This window comes from Portunus trituberculatus, chromosome 9 (genome assembly GCF_017591435.1).
Source record: "Portunus trituberculatus isolate SZX2019 chromosome 9, ASM1759143v1, whole genome shotgun sequence".
In the NCBI taxonomy this organism is placed as follows: domain Eukaryota; kingdom Metazoa; phylum Arthropoda; class Malacostraca; order Decapoda; family Portunidae; genus Portunus; species Portunus trituberculatus.
The window spans coordinates 3,951,080-3,970,000 of NC_059263.1; the positions used below are offsets into that span (position 1 = coordinate 3,951,080).

General features: G+C 41.2%; 1 protein-coding gene and 1 long non-coding RNA gene across 5 annotated transcripts in view; both read right to left on the reverse strand.

The window, feature by feature from the left end:
* Positions 1 to 337: 337 nt before the first annotated feature.
* On the reverse strand, positions 338 to 12,702 carry LOC123501622. 4 transcript variants are annotated; one of them, XR_006673682.1, is made up of 5 exons: positions 12,496 to 12,702; positions 4,004 to 4,107; positions 3,099 to 3,165; positions 2,676 to 2,799; positions 338 to 2,520 (listed from the first exon to the last, which is right to left on the reverse strand). It is a non-coding gene; the product is annotated as an uncharacterized LOC123501622 (long non-coding RNA). The 4 variants fall into 4 exon arrangements; XR_006673685.1 differs by having other exon boundaries at positions 3,088 to 3,165; XR_006673683.1 differs by having other exon boundaries at positions 2,975 to 3,165.
* Positions 12,703 to 12,899: 197 nt separating this feature from the next.
* Positions 12,900 to 18,921, reverse strand: part of LOC123501658 (metabotropic glutamate receptor 6-like) — a 64,865-nt gene continuing 58,843 nt past the window's right edge. The window contains exons 15-17 of the mRNA XM_045250623.1: positions 16,622 to 16,776; positions 15,364 to 15,562; positions 12,900 to 13,179 (exon numbers count right to left, since the gene is read on the reverse strand). Coding sequence (XP_045106558.1) covers positions 12,977 to 13,179; positions 15,364 to 15,562; positions 16,622 to 16,776 — 557 coding nt within the window. The 3' untranslated portion in view covers positions 12,900 to 12,976. The remainder of the gene's footprint in view (positions 13,180 to 15,363; positions 15,563 to 16,621; positions 16,777 to 18,921) is intronic.

Genomic DNA, 18,921 nt, shown 5'->3' on the forward strand with positions numbered 1-18,921 from the left:
ATTGACAATTTAATTTTCAAGTCCTCTATGATCAAATGGTCCAAAATACCAAAAATGGGCGAAAATACTGCTGCTGCAATACTGGCCAAAAAACTGCAAAAACTGGCAAACCATATATAGCCAGCCAAAAAGACCCAAAAACGCCTTAAAAATGGTACTAAAATGGCCCAATTACTGTGCACTACTGGACAAAAAACCTCAAAAAAAGGTCAAAACTGGGAAAAAATGGCCAAAAAAGCCCTCAAAACGGACCCTAAAAACTGTACTAAGTCATAAATACTCCGAAGAGTCTCCGGAGATAGAGCAGATGCATATTTGGGTTAAAAATACAATGAAGAGTCTCCCTTCCTTCACTTTTATTCAATCAACACATTTTTACATAAATCTCAGAAAACTCTACCAAAATTTTCAACTTAGAAAATTTTTACAGTGCAATAGTAGAATTTACCATTTTTGATAGAAAACTTTTATAAATTTCACCTTAAATTTCAGAAAACTCTACCAAAATTTTCAACTTAGAAAATTTTCCAACCAATTTCTTGACTTAGAAAATTTTTCCTTTCCAACCATCTTGACTTAGAAAATTTTTCCTTTCCAACCAATTTCTTGACTTAGAAAATTTTTCCAAAAACTACTAAAATTTTTCCAACCAATTTCTTGACAAAATTTTTCCAAAAAATTTTACACTTTGAAAATGTTTACAATTTGACAATTTTTTCAACCAAATTCTTAGAAAATTTTTCCAAAAACTACTAAAATTTTACACCTTGAAAATGTTTACAGTTTGACAATCTTAAATTTTCGACTTAAATTCTATTTTTTACAGTGGAATACCAGAACTTGTACAATTTTGGACATCTTGTACATTTTCAACTTCGAACAATTTATGCAATTTTTAACTTGGGACAACTTTTTTCAAGCATTACATTACTCTGGCAATATTCTCAAATTACAAAATTATTTTAAAGTATTATAGAAACAAAAATGAGGAAAGCTGGAAGAGGCACCAAGAGCCTGCACATACATGGCAGCAGTTCCTGTGTGAACATGTCTACCTCACTCCATCATTGCCATCCATACATTTGTCTAACATAACAGAAAAAAAAAATGAATATAAGAACATGAGTAGTATTTTGAGAGCATTTTCATTGCACAAATCTTGTTAGTAATTACAAGTTCTAAAAGTATTCCTAGACCATTTTCATTGCAAAAGTTGAGGAGGAACTTTCTAAAATGATTTTTAAGCATTTCACAATGGCATTGCTCTCAAACAGCATGTTCTCCCTTGCAACACTATATTGTCACCATAAATATACAAAACACAGATCACCATTCTGGGGCCGCGTTCTACACAGTCAGCCTCAGGTCTCACTGAATGCCTGACTGTTACTCCACTGTTGGTCTTTAGGCTCATTACTTGTCAACTTTATGCATGTATAGAAAAAAAAAAAAAATAGTTCCTTGATATAATTTTCTACAATTTATATTATTTAGACATCATATTACTACTTTGGGAATAGTTAGACTGTGTATCGAACAAAAGAAACATGACAAACTGGAGAAGATAGGCCCGAACGCCCGATACATTGACACATGACACATGCAGGCCACGCAGGGCAAGGTTTGTTTGAGTTTTGGGAAAACTGATCGTACCCTTCTCGGCAGTTATCTATAATGGTAAATTAAAGGGTATTATTTAGTCATCATTATGGATATTTATCATTAATTAATAATAAAAACTGTCGAGGATCATGTTATAGTACACACAGCCAACTTCCCACCATGTTGACAAAAGTTTTAAGACGGCGGTTGGCGGCACTACAACAGGGTGAACCCTGTCTTAGCACTTATGACGAGTCACAAGGTGAGAGCCTGTTATAGAGGGACTTGTGTATAAAATGCACCATTTTGCCTTGCTACGATCACTTCATTACCTATGACGGTTTGTAGAATACAGCCCCTGAAATCTCACACACAACAGTAACAGCAAAGATCTAGAAAGTTGAGAAACTTACTATTTAATTAGTCTAAATATTCTCACTCAAAAATGTATATAAACCTAATTACACAACACACACCTTGCAGTAATGACTGAAGTTACATCTGCAGGAAGTGCAGTGAACAATGGTTCATGTCTGTACAATCTGGACTGTTAAGACTGACACAACTAGATCATGCTAATAATAAACAAAAACCTTTAAACAATTTCCATAATGTAATATTTCTTCGGAGTATTTTGGACTTAGTACAGTTCTTTTGGCCATTGGGGTACCACTTTTGTCGATCCTTTTCACTAGTAGTGAGCTGAGCAGACAGGATGCTGGTACAATTGTAGCAGGGAAACTTGGGAAGCTGTTGAATCCAGACTGTACAGTTCCTTAGGTAAGCCACTCTTCAGTGTGAGGTGGGGACCTGCTGGGGTATCCTGGGCAGGCATAGTATACAGGTCCAACTGGTGCCAACATAACTGTGTCTGAAGACCCAATCTTGCAGTGTTCACATGATCTTGCTTCTTGCATGCTGGAAAATGCATATCACAGATGTGAGCCTTATACAAGATTCTCAAATAAGTCGTGTACATATTTCAAAACTATTAAGAGTTATGCATATGCATGTACTAAAATTGATCTACTATATCAAAATCAAAAGATATTTGATTAGAGATTCCAACGTACATAACATTATTTGAGGACACTATCTTCACAAGAACACTGATGTAAAGGGTGTCCCGTTCTATTAGCCATGTACTTCATAACAGCCAATCCAGTCAGGCACTTCTAGTTCAAGGTTCACAATGACCTGCAACGATGACACAGTATGGCTATAGACCACACTTCCTGAATCCCTGGGTTGTGAGTATTGCAACTTACACAGGGTGACTCAAAATTATGTTAACACTGGTACGAGATGAAATTGAAACTAATATAATTTTGACTCATCCTGTCATACTAGGGGTGACATAATTTTGACTCACCCTTTATTTTGTATTCTTGCCGTTACAAAGTGTTGTTTACAGTTTAAAGAGCTACAGTGAGCTAGGTTGGTTAGAAAGACGCTTTGGTGGAGCTTCGGCTGACTCAAACTCACACAGACTTTACCATGTTTATACTCTGCTCAGACTGGCGTTCCTGTCGCTTATATTTCGATGACTTTGTGCATCTCACGCTAGAAGAAAGAAAAAAAAAAAACCATGTAAGATCCTCAGAAATCTTAAACAAATTAATATATACAACAAGGAGGTTATAAAACTACAAACAACTCAAGTCATTTCACCGCCACCACAATCACTATATAAATATATAAATATATAAATATATAAATATATATATAAATATATAAATATATAAATAGGAGCAGCATTTCTGAGGTAAGAATCCCCTCTTCTATTATGATTATTCGTGGAATCCAGGTTAGACAGAGGGGGACGCGCCGAGCGAGCGAATAATGGAAGGCTTGGAAGGAGGGAGCGTGACGGCGAGCAAGGGGAATCATGAAAGGAGGTAAAGGGAAGAAAGGTAGAGATGAGGGGACTTGAGATGATGGTACGCAACATGAGGGCAAATTAATGAGGGGAAAAATGGCCTCTCTCTCTCTCTCGTTTTGTAATATATTATCTATTTGCTTATGTAATGGTCACTTATTCATTTAATTATTGAGAGAGAGAGAGAGAGAGAGAGAGAGAGAGAGAGAGAGAGAGAGAGAGAGAGAGAGAGAGAGAGAGAGAGAGAGAGAGAGAGAGAGAGAGAGAGAGAGAAAAATATCGCAACTTTTACACTGAAAAAAGAAACAAATAGGTACAGAAACGTAGTAAGAAAGAAAGAAAGAAAGAAAGAAAAGAAAGAAAGAAAGCCAACTCACTCACTGTCACCCGCGTTTATTATATCCCTATTAACTCTCGCACCCCAGACTAACACCTTACCTTTAACCTCCCTTTTACCCTTACCCTCCCTTACCTCACCTTCCCTTACGTACCTTACCTTATCTCCCTTTTACCTTACCTTACCTAACTTTTCCTTAGCTCACCACGGGGTTCTTTTCCTGCAGGGCTGTCTCAGGTGCAAGGGAAGCCAGCGCAGGGACCGGAAGGGAAATGAGGAATCGTATCATCTGCAAATCGGATAGACGAGCCGGTGGACATTTGAGAAAGGGAAGGTGTGGCGGAGACTGGGAAGGCGGCGATGCAGTGAAATTGGAAGAAAGAAAGAAAACGTGAAATACAGGAACGAATAGGAGAGTACGGATGGAGATTAAGGAGAGAAAAAGGTACAGCTAACACAACTAATGGCGAAAAATATGGAATAGAAAGAGAAAGTGGAAAAAAAAAGGTAGAGGAAGGAAAACTGAGGTGGTGAAATACAGGTTAAAAGAAGGAATGAATAGCAGAGTACAGATGACAAATAAGGAGAGAAAGGAACAGCAAACACAAATAATGGTGAAAAATAAGGAACAGACGTGGAAAGGAAAAAACGAAGGTAGGGGAAACTGATAACGTGAATACAGATTAAAAAAAAGGAATGAAAATTAAGGAGAGAGAGGATACAACAAACAAACACTGGAAAACAAAAAAAAAAAAGAAAAAAACTTGAAAGGTAGAGAACAGGAAATAAAAAAAAAAAGAATGAAGAGAAAGAATTGAAGAAGAACCAATAAGAAGAAATAGTGAAACAACAAAAATAAGAAGTGAAGAAGGAAATAGAGAGATGAAAGGAGGATAATGTAATGGAATAATACAAAAGGGCAAGAAGACACAATACATACACATGAGCCAAATGAAGAGGAAAGGAATGAAAGCGAGGAGACGTGAATAAGGGGAAGACTCATAAACGAGATGAAGGGGGAGAGAAAGAGAAAATGTAAAGATGAAATGATTTGAGGGCAATGCGAAGCGAAAGACTGGAAACAAGTGAAGAGGTGGATAAAGATGAGAAAATAGGAAAAAAAGGAAAAATGAGATGGAAAAAGAAAAAAAAATGGTGACAATGAATAAAAAAAAAATAGGCGAGATAGAAAGAAATGATAAAATAAGAAAAAAATAAAAATGTAAGAAAAATCGAGAAAAACGGAGAGAGAGAGAGAGAGAGAGAGAGAGAGAGAGAGAGAGAGAGAGAGAGAGAGAGAGAGAGAGAGAGAGATGAGGGATGCTTTGTGAAGATTACGAGGTGATGGAGGAAGGCGAGAAATGAGAGAGTGAGGGTGAGAAAAGTAAGATTTAAGGGAAGGAGGAGACCATGGTGAAAATAAATGAGAGAGAGAGAGAGAGAGAGAGAGAGAGAGAGAGAGAGAGAGAGAGAGAGAGAGAGAGAGAGAGAATGTAGCGGCAGTAGTAACAGAAGACACAATAAAGATACAAAACAAATGAGTGAATTGGAAAGGGGAGCACGAAATGAAAGAAGGAAGAAGAGGAAAGAAGAAGAAGAAGAAGAAGAAGAAGAAGAAGAAGAGGAGAAATGTAAGGAAAATGAGAGGTGGTGATTTATGAGAGTAAGGAGAGAAAGACGAGAAGAAAGGGAGGAGAAAGTGAAAATATGAGAGAAAAAGTGTCATGCTGAGAGAGAGAGAGAGAGAGAGAGAGAGAGAGAGAGAGAGAGAGAGAGAGAGAGAGAGAGAGAGAGAGAGAGAGAGAGAGAGAGAGAATGACGGAAGAACACGAATTATGAAAAATAACACAAAGGAGAAAATAGAATAATACTTAAGTTTTGTATATTATTATGAAGAGGACGAAGAGGAGGAGGAGGAGGAGGAGGAGGAGGAGGAGGAGGAGGAAAAGGAGGAGGAGGAGGAAAATCGACGTGGAATCACATATCAAACAGAACTACTTAAATCTTCTCCATCCTTCTTCTTATATTTGTGGCTTCCTCTTCCTTTCTTCTTCATTACTCTCCTCCTCTTCCTCCTCCTCCTCCTCCTCCTCCTCCTCCTCGTTCATCAGACGCGGGAAGGCTCTCAAGATGTTTATGTATAGCACTCTTCACATCTACACACACACACACACACACACACACACACACACGGTTTCTTATCCCCTTTATCCTCTGAAGATCCCGTTGAACCTTTTCTTTCCCTTGCTGAAGAATAAAAGCTCCCCTTGCCACATAAACATGAATATAAGTAAATAAATAAACAAATAAAAGCTTAGGCGATGGTTCTTCTCTGACATGACGACGGGAACGCAAACACAAAGACAAACACACACACACGCACACACACTGCAGGAAAGGGAAAATTTTAACGCGTGAACTTGCGAGAAACGAGGAAAAAGGAAGAAAACAGAACAGTATGGCTGGGAACGACACACACACACACACACACACACACACACACACACACACACACACACACACGGTAAAGATAAAGAAAAAGAAAACAAATAACAGAACACAATACGAGTAAGGCAAGGAGCAAACACACATGAAAAAAAGGAGAGAGAGAGAGAGAGAGAGAGAGAGAGAGAGAGAGAGAGAGAGAGAGAGAGAGAGAGAGAGAGAGAGAGAGAGAGAGAGAGAGAGGATACAACAACAGCAACAACAAATAATGATGCAAAAAAAGAAAAAAAAAAGAAAAAAAGTTGCAGGATGTGGAAAAACAAACTTGCATGTGAAATGTAAAAGAGAAGAAGAACAAAAATAAAAATAGACAGCCACAATAAAACAAAAGAGGGAAAAACTGGAAATAGATGAAAAAAAAAAAAAAAGTGGAGGGAAAAGAAAGAAAAAAAGAAAAGTGGAAACAGGGAAAAAAGACTAAGAACAAGTACAAGGAAACGAAACAAAAAGAGACAACACAGTAAATTAAAGGTGAAAATGTGGAAAATCAGACAAAAAGAGCAGTAAGAAGGAAGGAAACAAGAGGAACAGAAGAAGACTAAGGAAGATCAAGAGGATAAGGAGAGAAGGAGAGAAGAGAACAAGACGGAGAGAAAAATCCAACCACAGAAAAAAAAAAATGGAGAGAGAGAGAGAGAAAAGAAAGAGAGAGAGAGAGAGAGAGAGAGAGAGAGAGAGAGAGAGAGAGAGAGAGAGAGAGAGAGAGAGAGAGAGAGAGAGAGAGTACGTACCACATATTCCTTGACCTCGATTAAGTTTGGCGAATGCGGGAAAGAAAAAAGAAGGAAGAGAAGAAAAAACGAGAAAAATGATTCTGAAGGTAAGGTAACGAAACTCCCGCGGTCGTAACTCAGATGCGCCAAGGATTCTTTGTAGGAACTTGCGCGTTTTTAAGACCAAGAGAAAGCAACTCGATCGCGCAAAGCAGAGAGAGAGAGAGAGAGAGAGAGAGAGAGAGAGAGAGAGAGAGAGAGAGAGAGAGAGAGAGAGAGAATAACACCCATAAAAGCAATAATACGTGAAATATCATAATGAGAGAGAGAGAGAGAGAGAGAGAGAGAGAGAGAGAGAGAGAGAGAGAGAGAACACCTACCTCGTATCTTCACGCAAATTATCCTTGGTAAGTTTTATTGAACCTCCTCGCGTTTTGAAACCTGAGAATATTGACAGCAGGGCGAGGAGGAGGAGGAGGAGGAGGAGGAGGAGGAGGAGGAGGGAATAAAACAAGGCAGGTGTCGAGTTCCCGTGTAATTAGTCTCACTTTACACTGTGGAGGAAGAAATCACGACGCACACACACACACACACACACACATATATACTATTTAGACGGTGTGTGTGTGTGTGTGTGTGTGTGTGTGTGTGTGTGTGTGTGTGTTATGTTTCCGTAAGGGTAATATTTCTCATCATTATCATTCGAACAGTGGTAATACATATACACTTTCAACATCATCATCATCATCATTTTTATTTTATTCTGGATCTCAGTAATGTGACACAGGGCTCGATGCAACATTACTAAGCGCCAAATGATCTCACTCACTCACTCACTCACTCACTAAACCATTATACTAACTCTAAACATAATTAACTTTTTTCATACCATTATATACTACAGTTCGGAATCTGCTCGTATTATTTTGGCGGGAATGGGAATAAAGGGAGATGATAATATAAGATTGTCAACATTATTATCATTTGCTATTTACACATTGCATCCTAACTTGGTACTGAGAGAGAGAGAGAGAGAGAGAGAGAGAGAGAGAGAGAGAGAGAGAGAGAGAGAGAGAGAGGAGGTTATGGGGGTCGTGATGGGTGAAGACTGCGTGTGTGGGGGATTGAAACGAAAGTAGTAGTAGTAGTAGTAGTAGTAGTAGTAGAAGTAGTAGTAGTAGATACGAAAGGAATAAAGAGATAGAGAGAAAACAAGTAAGTGAATTAGAAAGGAGGAAGAGAAGGACGAGAAGAAAAAGAAGGAACGAAAGAGACAAAGCACAAGAAACTTTACAAGAAACGAAGTAGCGAGGTAAAATATTCAGGCAAGGACGAATGGAGAAGAAAGGGAAGGGAAGGGAAGGGAAGAGAAGGGAAGAAGGAAGCAAGGATAGGGGGAGGTGATGTAATGGGTAAGAGAGAGAACGAAGAGAAGGTCACAGGTGATGGAAGGAAGGGGGAGGGGTTGGCGGGCACTCCATTAGAACACCATTACCACGCATTTGGGGGTTCCGTTGCAGCCAAGCGCACGTCGCCTAAGATATATTGCAGGAAAGGACGAGAAAATACTGGTGGTGGGAGGAGGAGGAGGAGGAGGAGGTAGCGGTGGCAGCGGTAACAGTAGTGGTGATATTGAAAGATTGGTACCACTGCTCATTCTTTCCACTACCTTAACTAGTCCAGAGGTTCAAGAGGACAAAAGATAAAAAAAAAAAAAAGCTTAATTCACAGCCCGGGGCAAGACAAAACATGGTGATAGAGGTAAAAGATTGGTACCATTGCTTATTCTATCCACCACTTCAACTAGTCCAGAGGTTCAAGAGGTAAAAATAAGATAAAAAAAAAAAAAAAGAAGCTTAATTCACAAACATGGAGGTAGCGGTGATAACGATAGCAGTAGTGGTGGTACTGAAAGATTAGTACCATTGCTCATTCTATCCACCATTTTAACTAGTCCAGAAATTCAAGAGGGCAAAATAAGTTAAAGGAAAGCCCAATTCACAGCCCGGGGCAAGACAAAAACGTGGTGGTGGACGTGGTGGTGGCAACAGTAGCGGTAATAGTGACTGATTGCTGTCAGCCTGTCACTCCTCCGCCCTCCGCCACACAAACTAGTCCGGAGTTTAAAAATGAGCAAAACAGCAAGTCAGAATATCAACTCACAACAATTCATGAGAGAGAGAGAGAGAGAGAGAGAGAGAGAGAGAGAGAGAGAGAGAGAGAGAGAGAGAGAGAGTTCAGGTATGTGTATATACGTCAACTAAGTGTTTGTACAGATATATACAAATGTACACGATTTTTTTTTACACGAAAGGCGACCCAGGATGACGTATTCCCCAGTTTTTCTCTTCAGTAGGGAGGGGGAGGGGCACGGTGGGTCTGAGTACTCTTTTTAAGTGCCCCGTCTCTCCTCCTGGGGTTCCGTTGTGCGTCGAAGTAGGTCAGAGGGCGTAGCAAGGTTCAAATGAAAGGTTCTAGGTTCTATCTCTTGAGGGTGAGGGTTCAATCTGGCTTACGTCTTGCGGGGGGAGGTCAATATAGAAAGCTTTGTCCTCTTGTTCTGTGAAGGCTTAATTTGGGAGGGTTCTATCTCGTGAGGGTTCAAATTTGCAAGGTTCTGTTTGGTAAAGATTCAAATTTGAAAGGTTCTGTCTTGTAAAGTTTCACATTTGTAAGGTTTTGTCTTGTAAAGGTTCAAATTTGTAAAGTTCTATCTTGTAAAGGTTAAAATTTGTAAGGCTCTGTCTTGTAAAGGTTCAGATTTCTAAGGTTCTGTCCTGAGGGTTCAAATTTCTAAGGTACTGTCTTGTAAAGGTTTAAACTCGTAAGCTTCTGTCTTGAGGGTTCAATTAAAAACCTTCTATATTGATGAAGGTTCAGTTTGTGAGGTTCTGTCTAAAGTTCAGTTTTAGAAGGTCTGGTCTTGTGAAGTAAGGCTGCGTGATGTTAGGTCCCTTTTCTATTTGGTCAGTGAGTGGGTTGGGCGTGGGTTGGGCGTGGGTTGGGCGTAGGTTGGGCGTGGGTTGGGCTAAGGTTGGGCGTGGGTCTCGGTAAACCCTTCGCTTGCTACCGTGTGATTCCAAACATTTAGAAAGGTGTGGTTGAGTTTTGCGTTGAGTGTGGCGTTGGACCTTCTGGCTGGCAGGCTGTGTGTGTGTGTGTGTGTGTGTGTGTGTGTGTGTTTCTCTCCTTCTCACCTTAAGAAAGAGGATAAAAGCATCACTTTCTACATCGTCCTTGATAGATATTCCAGCAGTATATAGTAGTTTGAATCACTCCTAACCACACCTAACCTCGACTGCTTTCACAAGGGTCTAAATATTGAAGTAACACGGGTTTTTAAGGATATCTTTACGATTCTAGTGACAGATCAACAATATTTCTACATGAACACTAGAAACACTATTGAGAACCCGGCAAGTCTTAAGAGGCCTTTAACCTCTACAGTATCATGACACATTTTCATATATACATAAATATATTCTGCTTACTATTTGGTGATCTTATACAGCTTCAAAAATTTATGTGGGGATTAAAAATAGTGAAGAATCTGGCTATTAATCTTCTGACCTCTATAAATCCTTCCTAATGTAAATAAAATCGTCTAATCACACCCAAAACTCAAGATCAAAACGCGTCCCAGCACAGGAGGGGTTTAAATACAGTCGTGGTGAGAAAGCAAAGCATTTCAGAATAAAGGTTAGTGCTTAAAACAACGTGAAGTGAAGGAGACGTGTTTTTCCAATGACTTCTGAAGTGTCCAAAGCTTTCACAGGCTCAGCAGGGATGGAGGAGGGTGCAAGGTACGTTTGGGTGCAGTGAGAGGATGTTGCCTCCTAAAACCTCCCTTACAGAAGCAATACAGGGAAGGGAAGTTATTGGCACACACAGGCGAGGGGTAAGACAGGATTGTGTATTTTCGTCTTCCTTCAAGTGAGCTCTTTTGTTTCCTTGTCCAGAACTCATTCAGTCTTCCTCTTCCTTTTCTTCCTCTTCCTCCTCTCTCCTCCTTCTCCTCCTCTTCTTCTTTGTTGTTGCTTTTTTTTTTTTTATCCTTGGACTTATTGGTTTTTCTCCCTTTCTTTCTTTGTGTGTGTGTGTGTGTGTGTGTGTGTGTGTGTGTGTGTGTGTGTGTGTGTGTGTGTTGGGGACGGTGGAAGTTGCTGAGCGTTAAAAAGATACTGCAGGATAACTATTAATCATTGTTTCTGTTGTGACTATGAGTAGTAGTAGTAGTAGTAGTAGTAGTAGTAGTAGTAGTAGTAGTAGAAGAAGTAGAAGTAAAGTAGTAGATAATCAACGACAAGAACAAGAACAAGAACAAGAAATAAGAACAAAGAAAAAATGAAAGAGAGAGAGAGAGAGAGAGAGAGAGAGAGAGAGAGAGAGAGAGAGAGAGAGAGAGAGAGAGAGAGAGAGAGAACCTTCTTGTACGTACACTCCAAGACCCAGCAACACCTACCCTTCCCAACACACACAAGTCACAGAACCACAACACTTACAAATCTTTCCCTCCTGCAGCTGTCTCTTACATATACTGCAGGCGTGTAACATCCTCAAGTAATACCTCTGAAACCACTCCAAGCACTGCGCACTCTGGCATCTTAGCGTCACTCCTGAACTGATAACAACATTGAAGGCCATATTCAGAAACGCCTTGCTCTCTCACCACGACAATTTTTCAAGTCCCTAAAAACGACTAGCTGGGTTTTTCAATGCAGTTTCTCCTTACAATAAACTAGAAATCTTGCTAATCCATCACCAGAACCATAGAAGTACCCTTAAAACACGAGTATCTTAGACTAGAGCCTTTGGAAATAGCCGTCGTGAGAGACCAAAGCGTTTCTGAGTACGGGGTTTATAGTATCACCAGGGAAGTTATTTGAGTTCTTCTGGGTTCCTCGAGTACTTGTGCCTTCCCAGCATCCCTCGCGGCATCTGGGCTGGTGAGAGGAGCAGCAGGAACACCACGAGACACAGCATAGAGGTTTGCATCGTCTCCGGCTGAGCAAATGAGCAAGTTCTTAGGAGTAAATGTGGGATGAAGGTACAATAAGGTGTGGATTGAAGGATTTCGTGGCAGACTGACACAATACTCGGCGCCGTGATGGTAAGGAGTGTGGTAAGATGAGTGAATGTAAAAGAATAGAAACAGAAAACGGATTCAAAATTGCACACGAAGGAGTTAAGAGATAAAGGTGAAGATAAAAGAACGAGAAGACGATGATTGGTCAAAAAACAGATCCAAACAAGAAAAGAACGAATTAGAGAACGATGAAATAATAACACACACACACACACACACACACACACACACACACACACACGTAAAGAGAACCAATACAAAACGCTGATAAACAGGAAAAAAAAAAAATAGAAAAAGAGAGTATAGAAAAAAGAAAAACAATAACAAATCAACAAAAAATGAAATAAAAAGTGAAAAAACAAACAAAACTAACCGTAAAAAAAGTAGACACAGGAAGATGGTGATGGTGGTGGTGGTGATGATGATGATGACCACGGCAAAAAGGGAGCAGGCGGCGACCAACACAGACACGGAGCTTGTGACGAAAAACTGAAAAAAAAGAACGAAGATTAAATAAAAAAAAAAATAAAGAAAAGCGAGGAATAGAAAATGAATGAATAAAGAAAACGGGAAACAGGAAGAACCGTAAAAAAAAGAGAGAGAGGAGGAACTGAGAAAAAACTGAGAAACAATGAGAAATAGATAGAAAAAAAGAATAGAAGAGAAGGAAAAAGAGATGGAAACTGAATAGAAAACGAGAAACAAGGAGACAAATGAAAAAAAGACCATGAACACGAAAATAAAAAAAATAATAACAAATATAAAAAAAGGAAAAAAGGAAAAAAAAAAGACAAGACAAGAAATAGAGTAACCCATCAACCCATCCTTCTATCCTTCTCCATTCTCCATCCCTCCTACAACTGGACATCTGGGACATCTTGCACGGGACCATTGAAGGAAGGTGGGTTGCGGGAGGGGCTGAGCGTGACGGCTGCTCCACACCGATGCTCCGGGAGTGGGCAGGAGGAGGAGCACGTCTGAGTGGAGGAGGTGGAGCGTGTCTGCCCTCCACTCATGCTCCTCAGCTTCTCGTGTAGTTCATAATCCACTGGGAAGACTGTGGGTGGAGGAAAAGTGGATTGTGAGTGGTTAAGTGGAGGAGAGATTGTGTGGATAAGTGTACTAAGGGAAGAGATGGTGTGGGAGAGTGGTTAAGTGGAGGAGAAGTAAAGTGGAAGACTGTGGGTGGAGGAGAGAGGGTTCGTGAGTGGTTAAGTGGAGGAAAAGTTGTGTGGAGGAGTTTAGTGAAGAAAGAAATGGTGTGATACAGTGGTTAAGTGGAGGAGAAGTAAAGTGGAAGACTGTGGGTGGAGGAGAGAGGGTTCGTGAGTGGTTAAGACGGTTAAGTGGAGGTAAAGCGCTGTGGATGAGTGTACTGAGGGAGAAGGAGGTGTTAGTGAGTGGTTAAGTTGTGGAGATGAGAGTAGTGAGGAAAGAAGTGATGTGTGAGAGTGCTGAGTGGATGAAATGCAGTGCAAGAGAGTGGCGGATGGACAAGAGGTGTGGATAAGTGGATGAATATAGTATGGACGGGAGGAGGTGAGGTTTAAGGCGTGAAGGGACTGAATAGGAGTGGAGGAGGTGGAGGTGGAGGTGTGTGTGGCGGGGGGAGGGGGTGAGGGCAGGAAGGCAGACTGAGGGAGAAGCTTCAAAGTGTGTCAAGCAGAGCAGAAAATGAGAAAATGTGTGCAGGTAATGAAATTGTGAGCGGCCGTGGAGATTGGCAGCGTGACGTGTGACGGCCGCGGGGAGCCCTTCACTGCCGCTCAGGTGTGCGTTATCATTGTCATTGTTACTATTGTTGTTATCATTGTTATTACTGTTATTGTTGTTGTTCTTCTTACTATTGATGTACGGATAATACTATCACTAATAGTACTATTCTTTTTCTACTATTACTCTCTCTCTCTCTCTCTCTAAATGTAAGTCATAAAATAATAATAACAACGATACCAGTACTACTAATAACATAACAACAATAATGCAACAACAACAACAACAACAACAATAATAATAATAATAATAATAATAATAATAGTAACAACAACAATAATAATAATAATAATAATAATAATAATAATAGTAAGAGGAAAAATAACAATAGTGATACTGAGTCGCCTTAAAAGCTCATCCAGGGAAGCCGTCCAAGCATTATGAGCAAGAATATACGAGGCAATCTTATCCACCACCACCACCACCACCACATGATAGATTAATGCTTTCGACCTTGCTGACTCCACTCGGTTACTTGACACACACTCACTCACACACACACACACACACACACACACACACACACACACACACACACACATTCATTCTCTCACACTCACTCACACACTATACTCTCACTCACTCTCACACACTCACTCACATACATTCACATTCTCTCTCTCTCTCTCTCTCTCTCTCTCTCTCTCTCTCTCTCTCTCTCTCTCTCTCTCTCTCATATAGTCTCAATCACACACACACTCACATACACTCACACACTCTCTCTCTCTCTCTCTCTCTCTCTCTCTCTGAAACACTCCTACGCCACAGCTCCACTACTTTAAAAAGGTTCCAGTAGTGCCTAATTAAAGCTACACGGGTTTTGAAGGGCGCTTTTACGACTCTAGTGCCAGATTAACAAAATTTCTGCATTATTAACAGGAGAAACACCCTTGAGAACCTGGCTAATTAAATCACTACCTTTGAAAATCCTGGTGAGATAGAGAATATAGCGTTTCAGTATACAGTAACGTCTCTCTCTCTCTCTCTCTCTCTCTCTCTCTCTCTCTCTCAGCCCACAGACCAACACTATGCCCCCTCCCCCAACAATATGTTAACAAACCAAAGTCACTCACCACAACTCTCTCTCTCTCTCTCTCTCTCTCTCTCTGGTGTTGCTGCAGTGAGCGTGATAAGCATAACGAGGAGGAGGAATGAGTGTAAGGAAAGGTGTTGATAATTCAGGTAACAGTGTGTCATGTGGTTGTGAGGAGCAGGGAAGCTGTAAGGATGTTGTTAAGAGTGGGTGGGTGTCTCTCTCTCTCTCTCTCTCTCTCTCTCTCTCTCTCTCTCTCTCTCTCTCTCTCTCTCTCTCTCTCTCTCTCTCTCTCGTATTTTTAGTCCAGTTTCTTTGCCTTTTCACTATTTTCATATCCTCAATCCTTATTTTCTTGTCGCCTACTTCATCCACAATTCTTTTTCATCTGGACTTCCTTCGTGTTCTCTCCCTCTCTCCCTCTCTCCCTCTCACCTTCGCTCTGTGTGGCGGAGTCGACGCGCTGTGAGGAGGAGGAGAGGTTGTTTCTGACGGTGGAATACTTGGTCATCATGGACTGCCGCACGTTTCTCTCCGGGTGCAGCAGGATGATGTACAGCTTCGGCGTGAACAGACACACCAGCGCCACCGTTGCAGACAGGGACACGGTGACGGAGGTGGCGGTGATGCGTAGCTGTGGGAGTGAGGTGAGGTGAGGTGAGGTGAGGTTTGGTTTGGTGTAGTGTGGTGTGATTTGGTGCAAGGTGGTGTGGTGTGGTGTGGTGTGGTGTGGTGTGGTGTGGTGTGGTGAGATGAAGTGAGGCGGGATAACACGAGATATGATGCGTTTCCTATTCATTTTTAACGCTCAGCTCTCGCACTAAGTCTATTTTCAAGGGCCAGAGATGACTAGCAGGGATTTCTAGCGTGTGTGTGTGTCCTTTTTGTCTTGTTTTGACTGAGGAGAGGTGTGATGTGTTTCTTATTCATGTATAACTCTCTACTTTCTCACTAAGACTATTTTCAAAGACCAGAGATGATCGGCAGGGTTTTCCAGTGTTTGTCCTGTTTTAGTCTTGTTTTGAAGTGACGTGAGGTGCTTTTTATTCATGCATATGGCTCTGCTCTCTCACCACGACTATTTTTGAAAAGCAACAGATTATCAGCAAAGTTTTCTATAGTGTTTGTCCTGTTTTTATTGTTGAAGTCTTGTTAGTCTGCCTCTATAACAGTGAACACGCCCGAGAAAACCCGCGTCACTTCAACGAGAGCCTTTTGACAATAGTGTAGGTGCGTCACAGAAGCGTTCGTTCCCTGGTGTATGATGATTATGATAAATATAATGATTCAGCACAGTAAATGATGAGCAATGCAGTGCGTACGCTAATGCTACACACAGTCTTCCATTCTGCAAGATAATCTACGCTTTCAATGTAGTAATTTCTGAACATTGAAGTTTGGGATTTAAAATATTGCGAAATCATAATTCTTTTTACTAATATGTTTGTGTGAATCGTAGGTGGAAACAAAGGCTAATTAATTACTTACAGGAATAAAGAATAAGCTGGTATTGGAAGAACACTGAACTCTCACTCTCACTCTTTCACTCTCTCTCTCTCTCTCTCTCTAGCATGACAAAACACCTGTCAGTCCACCTATACGAACATAACACTAACACCCAACAGATCCCTCCACCTTGCACTCTCGCCCTTTAATCTCCCTGACACATTACAGACACCCCGCAGCGCCTCACCTCTACGTTGTTAGCGGTGGTGAAGTAGATGGGCACGAAGGCCAGCCAGATGATGCAGGTGGTGTACATAGTGAAGCCAATGTGCTTACTCTCGTTGAAAGCCTCCGGGATCTTGCGGGTGAGAACAGCATACACAGTGCACACTACGATGAGGCCTGTGAGAGAGAGAGAGAGAGAGAGAGAGAGAGAGAGAGAGAGAGAGAGAGAGAGAGAGAGAGAGAGAGAGAGAGAGAGAGAGAGAGAGAGAGAGAGAGAGAGAGAGAGAGAGAGAGAGAGAGAGAGAGAGAGAGAGAGAGAGAGAGAGAGAGAGAGAGAGAGAGAGAGAGAGAGAGAGAGAGAGAGAGAGAGAGAGAGAGAGAGAGAGAGAGAGAGAGAGAGAGAGAGAGAGAGAGAGAGAGGAGAGAGAGAGAGAGAGAGAGAGAGAGAGAGAGAGAGAGAGAGAGAGAGAGAGAGAGAGAGAGAGAGAGAGAGAGAGAGAGAGAGAGAGAGAGAGAGAGAGAGAGAGAGAGAGAGAGAGAGAGAGAGAGAGAGAGAGAGAGAGAGAGAGAGAGAGAGAGAGAGAGAGAGAGAGAGAGAGAGAGAGAGAGAGAGAGAGAGAGAGAGAGAGAGAGAGAGAGTGTTAAGGTGCGTATTCTTTGTTGGGGGGGTGTCTATTTAGCAACATTTCACCTCATGTCTACTACTTTTTGAATGACATGGTTTTTTAAGGATGTTTTCTACGGTTTCAGTGACAAATTAACGAGATTTTTACATTATCAACGTGAGAAACACTCTTAACCCCCTTCTGTACTGGGACACATTTCTACCTTGAGATTTGTGTACAATTAGACCATTTTATTGACATTAGGAAGGGTCTATGGAGGTCAGAAAATTAATGGCCACAGTCTTCACTATTTCAATCCCTCACGTGAGTTTCTGAAGCTGCATGAAATCACCCAATAGTAAGCGGAATGAATAGCAAAACGCGTCATGGTACTAATGGGTTAAGAACACAGCTATTTACTCTCTGCAGTCTTTGAAAATAGAAGTGTTGAAGTGATACGGGTCTCAAGAGTTTTTAATATTTTTAGTGACAGATTAATAACATTTCTACGCTATCGTCAGGAGAAACACCCTTAAGAACACAGCTAGTCATCTCAGTGGTCTTTGAAAACAGTCGTGGTGAGATGATACGGGTTCTCAAGGGAGTTTTTTTTATTCTAGTGACAGATTGGCAATATTCCTACACTATCGTCAGGAGAAATACTCTTGGGAACCCGGAATAGTGGTAGTGGTGAGAGAGAGAAAGAGCTAGAGCAGAGCGTTTCAGAATACATGCCCTGGTCTTGTCTTCACGAATATTGGCACCAGGAACACAAGTCTCGCATGTGCCAATTCCCTCGTCACCTGTCTGTCTGGTCCCTGACGCCTCGCTGGAGAGAATCACCCGCGGGAAGATAACCACGAAAAACGGAAAAAAGAGGGGGGAAAAAAAGGAGGGAGAAGCGAGTTTTTTTCCAGTCAGTACGAGAAAAGAGCTAAGAAATGAGAGAAATACATAAATAAGGGTATATAGCAAGAACTGGAGGCTACAAAGGAGGTGGAGGAGGAGGAGGAGGAGGAGGAGGAGGAGGAGGAGGAGCAATAACTTAGTAACGCACACACACACACACACACATCCATGAAGAGCGAAAGGCGAGGTGGTCAAGGCTTAGCGATGAAATATTAACAACCCTGGAAACGTAGCGGTGTATGTGTTTATAATTCACAACTCCCTGGAACTGTGGACGTGTGTTGGCGTGTGTAGCACCTGCCACTCACCCTGACCACCACCACCACCACCACCACCACCACTACCACTGCCACTTAACTCAATACTGGGACGCATTTTTACCACGAGTTTTGTGTACGATTAGACCATTTTATTGACATTAGCAAGGGTCTATGGGGATGAGAAGATTAATGGCCAGACTCTTCACTATTTTAATCCTCCACATAAGTCTCTGAAGCTGTACAAAATTGCCTAATAGTAAGCAGAATGAATACAAAAACGCGTCATGGAACTGAGGAGGTTAAGAGAGAAAGAAAGGAAATGGAAAAGTATGTGGTGCATTACATTACACACCACTATCACCATCACCACCACCACCACCACTTAGAGACAAAGGGAGAGAGATAAAAAGAGTCTTGATTTGATTTATTTTTATGTAAGAGGGACACTTGCCAAACGCTACAGAAACCTGGGTAAAAAAACGCCATTTATACACACACACAAAGGCTCCACTTATGTTTTTATTAGCGTTTAGATTACAACATTACCG